Source organism: Salmo salar, chromosome 02, assembly GCF_965601325.2.
Source record: "Salmo salar chromosome 02, fSalSal1, whole genome shotgun sequence".
Taxonomy (NCBI): Eukaryota; Metazoa; Chordata; class Actinopteri; order Salmoniformes; family Salmonidae; genus Salmo; species Salmo salar.
In genome coordinates, this window is record NC_138292.1 from 13,317,222 (window position 1) to 13,326,967 (window position 9,746).

Below are 9,746 nucleotides of genomic sequence, written 5' to 3' on the forward strand. Positions count from 1 at the left end.
CTGCCACATACCTCTCGTGTCTGAGCCGTTGAATTGCGACTCTACTTTGTCTCTATACTGACGCTTAGCTTGTTTGATTGCCTTGCGGAGGGAAAAGCAACACTGTTTGTATTCGGTAATGTTTCCAGTCACCTTGCCCTGATTAAAAGCAGTGGTTCGCGCTTTCAGTTTTGCGCGAATGCTGCCATCAATCCACGGTTTCTGGTTTGGGAATGTTTTAATAGACGCTGTGGGAACAACATCGCCGATGCACTTGCTAATAAACCCGCTCACCGACTCAGCGTATTCGTCAATGTTGTTGTTCGCCGCAATGCGGAACATATCCCAGTCCACGTGATAGAAGCAATCTTGAAGCGTGGAATCTGATTGGTCGGACCAGTGCTGAACAGACCTGAGTGTGGTAGCTTCCTGTTTTAGTTTCTGTCTATAGGCTGGAAGCAACAAAATGGAGTCGTGGTCAGCTTTTCCGAAAGGAGGGCGGGGGAGGGCCTTATATGCGTTGCGGAAGTTAGAATAGCAATGATCTAGGGTTTTGCCAGCCCTGGTAGCGCAATCGACATGCTGATAGAATTTAGGGAGCCTTGTTTTCAGATTAGCCTTGTTAAAATCCCCATCTACAATAAATGCAGCCTCAGGATGTGGTCCCGTGTGGCTCAGTTGGTAGAGCATGGTGTTTGCAACGCCAGGGTTGTGGGTTCAATTCCCACGGGGGACCAGTATGGGGGGAAAAAAAAATAATGAAATGTATGCATTCACTACTGTAAGTTGCTCTGGATAAGAGCATCTGCTAAATGACTAAAATGTAAAAATGTGTAATGATATGTGGTTTCCAGTTTACATGGAGTTAAATGAAGTTTGTTCAGGGCCATGTGTCTGCTTGGGGGGGATATATGCAGCTGTGATCATAATTGAAGAGAATTCTCTAGGTAGATAATGCATTGGGCATTTGATTGTGAGAAATTCTACGTTGGGTGAAGAGAAGGACTTGAGTACTTGTATGTTGTCATGATCACACCACTTCTCGTTAACCATAAGTCATACACCCCTGCCCTTCTTCTTACCAGAATGATGTTTGTTTCCTTATAGTATTTCCTTGGTTCTCCCTCCCAAAGTAGCCTCGACCAATTAGAAAACAATGTCTGACTTCTCTATAGTGACTGACAAAAGGTGTTCTTTGTCATGCTCTTTCCATCTAGAGCTGATGGAATGTTCAGCAGGTATAAATTCAGTTCTAAGAGGAAGCAGTAGACTAGAAGGACCTTGCAGAGACAGAGATAACAAGCTTTCACAGGTTTTCACACACATCTCAAGATAGCACTGTGGGTAACTACACAACTAACTAAATAGAAAACTTGTATTCAATGCATGATACTGGTGTGGGAAATGTTATCAAGTTAATACTCATTATCTCTTGGTACTTGGGCACAAACATTGTGGCCCTTTTGCCTCTAAATTTAAATTCAATGATCTGACACTATTTTTAATGTGACAGTAGCTTAGCACTACAAGAGTGATTGTAGTAAACAAGAGTAGGTCCAACTTTTTAGATCTGTTTAATAACATTTAACATTCAAGAATGGTTTGTTGTTTGTCACCTCACAATTCAAAAGGTTATTTTATTTTCCCTCCTAGGAAACACTGGTTGACCTGACAGGTAAAAGGACTTAGTTGTTTTGACAAACTACTATGAAAAACATTATTTCAAGTTTTACCATTTAAAGTGAAATTGAGTGTCGAGTGAAACTGACTTAAATTAAAGGTCTTAAGTATTGATGCCTCTCTTTTGCAGAATGTTCTCAATCCTGGTTGTCACAGTGTTCTTGGCTAGCTGCTTGGCAATGCGTGAGTAATAAAAATACAATTCTGAATTATAATGATAAAATAATAGCTTTTGTGCTTTCACCAACTTGTCTTTTTCAGTTAGACTTAGGAGTTCTTCTTTGAGACAAAAGCTTATGGATTAAATCATTGCAGAATGTACTTTAGTTAATTCATCTGCACTTTATTCATAATGTAAAGATCTTTCAGAAATGTGTTGGTAAATGTAAAATGATGTATATATAAATATGTGTTATTAATATAGTAAATATAGTAAACATATTGGCAATGTTATTTTAGCCATCAAAGATCCGTACTCGTATTCCTCTGCGGTGGGTCAGGGACTTGGCACCCCATTTGCTTCCTACGGTGAGGGACGCATCACAGCAGTCAGAGTGTGGGAGACCAACAACAACTACTACTACTACTACTACTACTACAACAGCAACGCCTACATCAGCGGGTGAGCAGACCCTGACCCATGAACAGACACCACTGACTCAGTCCAACTACACTACCCAACACACACCACTGACTCAGTCCAACAACAATACCCAATAGAGACCACTGACTCAGTCCAACTACACTGCCCAACAGACACCGCTGACTCAGTCGAACTACACTACCCAACAAAACCTCTTTCTTTCTTTCTGTATTTATTTATTTGTTGTGTTTATTACATTTTCAGTACATGACCAAACAATAGTGTTATCGTATCTAACCCAGAGTAAAATGTAAAATGTCATTCCTTGATATTCTCTGACGCTACCTGCTCTCTCGTTCTGAATGTGCCTTATCAAAACACAACCAACGTGAAAAGCTTCCTCTGTTTTAGGTTCCAGCTGAGATACGGTTCCACCTGGTCTCCTGTGTTCGGTGGTGAAGGGGGTCAAAAGCAGGAGATGGAGCTGTTTAATGATGAGGCCATCGTTGAGGTGTCTGGGAAGTACAACCCAGCAGACTACATCTGCTACCTGGTGTTAACCACCAACATGGGGCGCACTCTGTCAGCCGGCCAGCCTAGCCAAGTCTCCTTCAACTTCTACCCAGCCAACATGGGCAATGAGCTGAGGCTGCTCAGCGGTCGCTTCAACGGTGCCGGGATCACCTCCATCGGAGCCCACTGGGGATTGGTGTACATAGAAGGGGCTGGAAACAGTACTCTGGAAAGTACGGGAAACAGTACCTCCTCTTAATTGAAAAATAAAGTATGTCTTGCTCTTTGGGATGGTATCCCGGATACAGATTAAGCCTAGTCCTGAACTAGTTACTTTCAATGGAGATTCTCCATTCAACATGCTTTTTAGTCCAGGAGTAACTTAATCTGGGTCCAGGAAACTGGCCCTATATGTTTGGACGGATGATTGACATAGACGCTGACAGAATTTTTATTTTATTTTACCATCTGATGGGTGCTTCATGAGAATTTAAACTGAATGAATTTAAATGTTTTGAATACTTTGGAAGTATTTTTGAGGTGATTCCTCACATGAAGGAGTATAAAAATACTTCTAAACATTCAAATTCATATTCCCATGATGCGCCCATCAGATAGGGATATTAAAACAGTCCTGCCAGCGTGGGTCACAGACCACATGCGTTTTTACACATCATTTGAGGTTATCACAATTTATCACAATAAATGAAAGAATCATATGGGATTTAAAGGATTAATTATATCTTTGATTAATTGAACAATCAAATATTATGGGGAGATAATAGCATCTCAGGGTACTTCACCTTCACTATTTTATACACGCTGTATTTGTTGTTCCTTTTCTGCTACATCTGCTTATGGACATTTTAATAAAAAGCATATCTTTAATCATTATATTTCATTGTATTCCTTTTGATAAGAAAATACATACAGTAGTGGCCAGAAGCTACAATAAGCTAATCTGTCATCTTAACAAACCCTATCTCAATTGTGTCAATAAGGAACTAAATTTATAATAGCAAGACCGTTAAAACGCCTATCCAATAGTAATGAAGTTACATGATAGTTACACATCAGGATATTATTTTCCACGATATATCATGTTGTATCGCACAACAATATCAAACTATTATTTTTGTGCTAGTTGACTGTCCCTGCAACAAAACTCTTATTTTCCTTCATAGACTGTTCACCATTTTCATTTTAAATAGGAAGCACATTTTTGGGCGCCAATTTTATTTCCATTACTTTCTCATGCTTTCTAGTCTCTCTGCCACAGACATATAGTGAGCAATATGTTTGGAACATCGAATCACAATAAAATCACAGTATAGAATCGTAATACATGTAGGATCATGAGAATCGTAACACATATCATATCAACACCTAAGTATTGTGATAACATCGTATCGTGAGGTCCCTGGCAATTCTCAGCGCTACTATCCAACACACCCATAATGTCTGGAACGTATATCTGCCTTACCCATTCATAACATCAAACATTTTGTCTATGAAGTCTGCTCCCCTTCTAGCCTGGCATTGCATGTCAAGCGGCATCGTGTTTTAGTTAAAGCTACAGTCTGAGATTTGGGAAGCTGTTCAAAGTTCAGCTGTATACCAAAACAAGTGGTGGGGAGGGACACCACTTTGTGGCGAATCACAGACGTCGCCTGTGGGGTTGGTCTAGATTAGACAATTTGATAGATGGGACTTATACAGTATATGCATGTTTCAACAGTCAAAGCTGCTTAAGTAGTTTTGGTGAGATAGAAAAAACATTTACTAATTTCATTCTATTGTCTTTGTTTTACAGAATAAGTCTGTGGTTCCTTGAAACATTGTCTAAGTCCCAGTAAGTCCGAGCTAATTTGAGGAACAGACATCGATTTAAATGGGGAAAAAATTATATGGATTTTTGCTATTTTCATTTAGTGTAACGTGAATGATACTGCAATGGGATGGTTGCAAATCTTAAAGAAATTATATGTGATTTTTTTAAACATAGTTGTTAAACCATGAACAATGCTACATTATAGATTATTATAGAGCCTAAAATGTTAGCTTGACTACTGCTTCCCTACTGTATATTCAGACCAGAATCACTAAATAATCTGAGTAAATGTATCCCCCTGTATTGGACCCTCAAGGCATCACAAAGCAAAACCTGAGCAACATTTCAAATGATGTACAGTAGGTGTTTTTGACAAGTGTTCATTGTATTTACACTGAACAACAAAAGAAATGCAACATTTAAAGTGTTGGTCCCATGTTTCCCAGACATTTTCCACACACACACAAAAAGCTATTTCTCAAATTTGTTTTGTTTACATCGGTTAGTGAGCATTTCAACTTTGCCAAGACAGGTGTGGCATATCGGGAAGCTGAATAAACAGCGTGATCATGACACAGGTGCACCTTTCGCTGGGGACATTCAAAGGCCACTCTAAAATGTGCAGTTGTGTCACACAACACAATGCCACAGACATCTCACGTTGAGGGAGCGTGCAATTGACATGCTGACGGCAGGAATGTCCACCAGCACTGTTGCCAGAGAAGACAATGTTAATTTCTCTACCATAAGCCGCCTCCAACGCCATTTTTGAGAATTTGGCAGTACTTCCAACTGGCCTCATAACCTCAGACCACATGTAACCACGCCAGCCCAGGACCTCCACATCTGGCTTCTTCCACTGAGGGATCGTCTGAGACCAGCCACCCGGACAGCTGATGGAACTGTGGGTTTGCACAACCAAATAATTTCTGCACTAACTGTCAGAAACCGTCTCAGGGAAGCTCATCTGTGTGCTCGTCGTTCTCACCAGGTCTTGACCTGACTGCAGTTTGGCATCGTAACTGACTTCAGTGGGCAAATGCTCACCTTCAATGGCCACTGGCCGGCTGGAGAAGTGTGATCTTCACAGATAAATCTCGGTTTCAACTATACCGGCCAGATGGCAGACAGCGTGTATGGCGTCGTGTGGGTGAGCGGTTTGCTGATGTCAACATTGTAAACAGAGTGCCCCATGGTGGTGCTGGGGTAGTAATAAGCGGACAACGAACACAATTACATTTTTATCGATGGCAATTTGAATGCAAAGAGATACCGTGATGAGATCCTGAGGACTATTGTCATGCTATTCATCCACCGCCTTCACCTCATGTTTCAGCATGATAATGCGCAGCCCCATGTCGCAAGGATCTGTACACAATTCTTGGAAGCTGAAAATGTCCTAGTTCTTCCATGGCCTGCATACTCACCAGACATGTCATCCATTGAGCATGTTTGGAATTCTCTGGACCAGCGTGTACCTAAGCGTGTTCCACTTCCCGCCAATATCCAGCAACTTTGCACAGCCATTGAAGAGGAGTTGGACAACGTTTCACAGGCCACAATCAACGGCCTGATCAACTCTATGTGAAGGAGATGTGTCGCGCTGCATGTGGCAAGTGGTGGCCACACCAGCTACTGACTGGTTTTCTGATCCCCACCCCTACATTTTTAAGGTATCTGTGACCAACAGATGCATATCTGTATTCCCAGTCATGTGAAATCCTTAGGGCCTAATTAATTTATTTATTTATATTGACTGATTTCCTTATATGAACTGTAACTGAGTAAAATCTTTTAAATTTTTGCATGTTCCATTTATTTTTTTGATCAGTGTAGCAAACTTGTTCCTAGCTAAACAACGAACCATAATCCCAACTCATGACGTTACTACCCTGCATAAATCTGCAGGTAGCTAACCAACCAAATACAATGTTAGCTAGTCAAGCAAATGGCTCTGAGATACGAATAATAAGATCATACATGTAGCGTTAGCTAGCGAGCCAGCCAGCTAACGTTAGTTAGCTACCAGTGCACTTTAACTTGAAATGAAACCACTTTCTTACCCACATACATGGACGCGTCTCCTGTCACAGATGCCATGGTTGCCGTTAGTTTGAAGATGTAATCCGGAGACAGGTGTTTCTCCATCTCCTTAGCTATCATACTCGAAATCCAGAAAGTGGAGAGCAACACTTATGCATTTTACTATGCGATGCATTTTTAAAAGGATTTCAGGATTACCAACACATACTGACCAGCTCAGATAGACAAAAGCGTGCTGTACTCCTTGGGCTTTAATACCTATTTTGCCAATTTCCTGCCTCTCCCTAATGTCAATATGCCTTGTCCATTGCTCTTCTGGTTAGTGATTATTCTCTTATTTCACTGTAGAGCCTCTAGCCCTGCTCAATATGCCTTAGCTAACCCTTCAGTTCCACCTCCCACACATGCAGTGACATCACCTGGTTTAAATGATGTTTCTAGAGACAATATCTCTCTCATCGTCACTCTATGCCTAGGTTTATCTCCACTGTATTCACATCCTACCATACCTTTGTCTGTACATTATGCCTTGAATCTATTCTATCGCGCCCAGAAACCTCCTTTTACTCTCTGTTCCGAACTTACTAGACGACCAGCTCTTATAGCCTTTAGCCGTATCCTTATCCTACTCGTCCTCTGGTGATGTAGAGGTTAATCAGCAGTGTCTAGCTCCACTCCCATTCTGTCACGCTCGTCGTCGGTGAAGGAGGACCAAAACGCAGCAGGCATGCGGTTGTTCATTTTGAACATTTATTAACTCCAAAATGAACACAAAAATAACAAAAGAGAACGAACGATAAACTGACAGTCCTGTAATGTTGACACACACTAAACACGGAACAATCTCCCACAAATGACAAACACAAACACACCCTAATATATGGGACTCTCAATCAAAGGCAAATAGACAACACCTGCCTTCAACTGAGAGTCCCAACCCCAATTAACCAAAACATAGAAACAGACACACTAGACTAAACATAGAATACATGAAAACCAAACAGTGCCCAAAAACCCCGGAATACTTAAATCAAATGCCCCTTCAACAAACACACCACCCCGAACCACATAAAACGAATACCCTCTGCCACGTCCTGACCAAACTAAAATACCAATTAACCTTATACTGGCCAGGACGTGACACATTCCCCAGGCGCTCTCATTTGTTGACTTCTGTAACCGTAAAAGCCTTGGTTTCATGCATATTAACATTAGAGGCCTCCATCCCAAGATTGTTTTATTCACTGCCTTTGCACACTCTGCCAACCCGGATGTCCTAGTCGTATCTGATTCCTAGCTTAGGAAGAGCACCAGCAATCACTGCCTCATTGCTTGCATCTGTAATGGGTCTGCGGTCAAACGACCACCCCTCATCACTGTCAAACGCTCCCTAAAACACTTCAGCGAGCAGGCCTTTCTAATCAACCTGGCCCAGGTGTCCTGGAAGAATATTGACCTCATCCCGTCAGTAGAGGATGCCTGGTTATTCTTTAAAAGTGCCTTCCTCACCATCTTAAATAAGCATGCCCCATTCAAAAAATGTAGATCCAGGAACAGATACAGCCCTTGGTTCACACCAGACCTGACTGCCCTTGACCAGCACAAAAACATCCTGTGGCGTACTGCATTAGCATCAAATAGCCCCCGTGATGTGCAACTTTTCAGGAAAGTTAGGAACCAATATACACAAGCAGTTAGGAAAGCTAAGGCTAGCTTTTTCAAACAGAAATTTGCTTCCTACAACACAACCTCAAAAAAGTTCTGGGAAACTGTAAAGTCCTTGGAGAATTAAAGCACCTCCTCCCAGCTGCCCGATGTTGTTGCCGGTGATGGCTGGTGAGGACCTACCTTACAACAGGCCTACAAGCCCTCAGTCCAGCCTCTCTCAGCCTATTGCGGACAGTCTGAGCACTGATGGAGGGATTGTGCGTTCCTATTGTAACTCGGGCAGTTGTTGATGCCATCCTGTACCTGTCCCGCAGGTGTAATGTTCGGATGTATTGCCCTGGCCACATCAAATCAAATCAAATGTATTTATATAGCCCTTCGTACATCAGCTGATATCTCAAAGTGCTGTACAGAAACCCAGCCTAAAACCCCAAACAGCAAGCAATGCATGTGAAAGAAGCATGGTGGCTAGGAAAAACTCCCTAGGAAAAACTCCCTAGAAAGGCCAAAAACCTAGGAAGAAACCTAGAGAGGAACCAGGCTATGAGGGGTGGCCAGTCCTCTTCTGGCTGTGCAGGGTGGATATTATAACAGAACATGGTCAAGATGTTAAAATGTTCATAAATGACCAGCATGGTCAAATAATAATAATCATAGTAGTTGTTGAGGGTGCAACAAGCACGTCCGGTGAACAGGTCAGGGTTCCATAGCCGCAGGCAGAACAGTTGAAACTGGAGCAGCAGCACGGCCAGGTGGACTGGGGACAGCAAGGAGTCATCATGCCAGGTAGTCCTGAGGCATGGTCCTAGGGCTCAGGTCCTCCGAGAGAAAGACAGAAAGAGAGAAAGAGAGAATTAGAGAGAGCATATTTAAATTCACACAGGACACCGGATAAGACAAGAGAAATACTCCAGATGTAACAGACTGACCCTAGCCCCCCGACACATAAACTACTGCAGCATAAATACTGGAGGCTGGGACAGGAGGGATCAGAAGACACTGTGGCCCCATCCGATGATACCCCCGGACAGGGCCAAACAGGCAGGATATAACCCCACCCATTTTGCCAAAGCACAGCCCCCACACCACTAGAGGGATGTCTCCAACCACCAACTTACCGTCCTAAGACAAGGCCGAGTATAGCCCACAACGATCTCCGCCATGGCACAACCCAAGGGGGGGGGCACCAACCCAGACAGGAAGACCACGTCAGTGACTCAACCCACTCAAGTGATGCACCCCTCCCATGGACGGCATGGAAGAACAACAGTAAGCCAGTGACTCAGCCCCTGTAATAGGGTTAGAGGCAGAGAATCCCAGTGGAAAGAGGGGAACCGGCAAGGCAGAGACAGCAAGGGCGGTTCGTTGCTCCAGCCTTTCAGTTCACCTTCACACTCCTGGGCCAGACTATACTTAATCATAGGACCTACTGAAGAGATAAGTCTTCAG

The 9,746-nt window shown here is 42.8% G+C and overlaps 1 protein-coding gene across 2 annotated transcripts; it reads left to right on the top strand.

The window, feature by feature from the left end:
* Positions 1–1,185: 1,185 nt before the first annotated feature.
* LOC106591222 (zymogen granule membrane protein 16) lies at positions 1,186–3,643 on the top strand. Of its 2 annotated transcripts, none has more exons than XM_014182434.3 (5): positions 1,186–1,319; positions 1,633–1,654; positions 1,790–1,842; positions 2,119–2,281; positions 2,654–3,643. In XM_014182434.3, exons 3-5 carry the CDS (start codon positions 1,791–1,793, stop codon positions 3,012–3,014), a joined length of 576 nt encoding a protein of 191 aa, XP_014037909.1. In that variant the 5' UTR covers positions 1,186–1,319; positions 1,633–1,654; position 1,790; the 3' UTR covers positions 3,015–3,643. The 2 variants fall into 2 exon arrangements, with proteins under 2 accessions (XP_014037909.1, XP_014037908.1); XM_014182433.3 differs by having other exon boundaries at positions 1,190–1,323.
* The last annotated feature ends 6,103 nt before the right edge of the window (positions 3,644–9,746 follow it).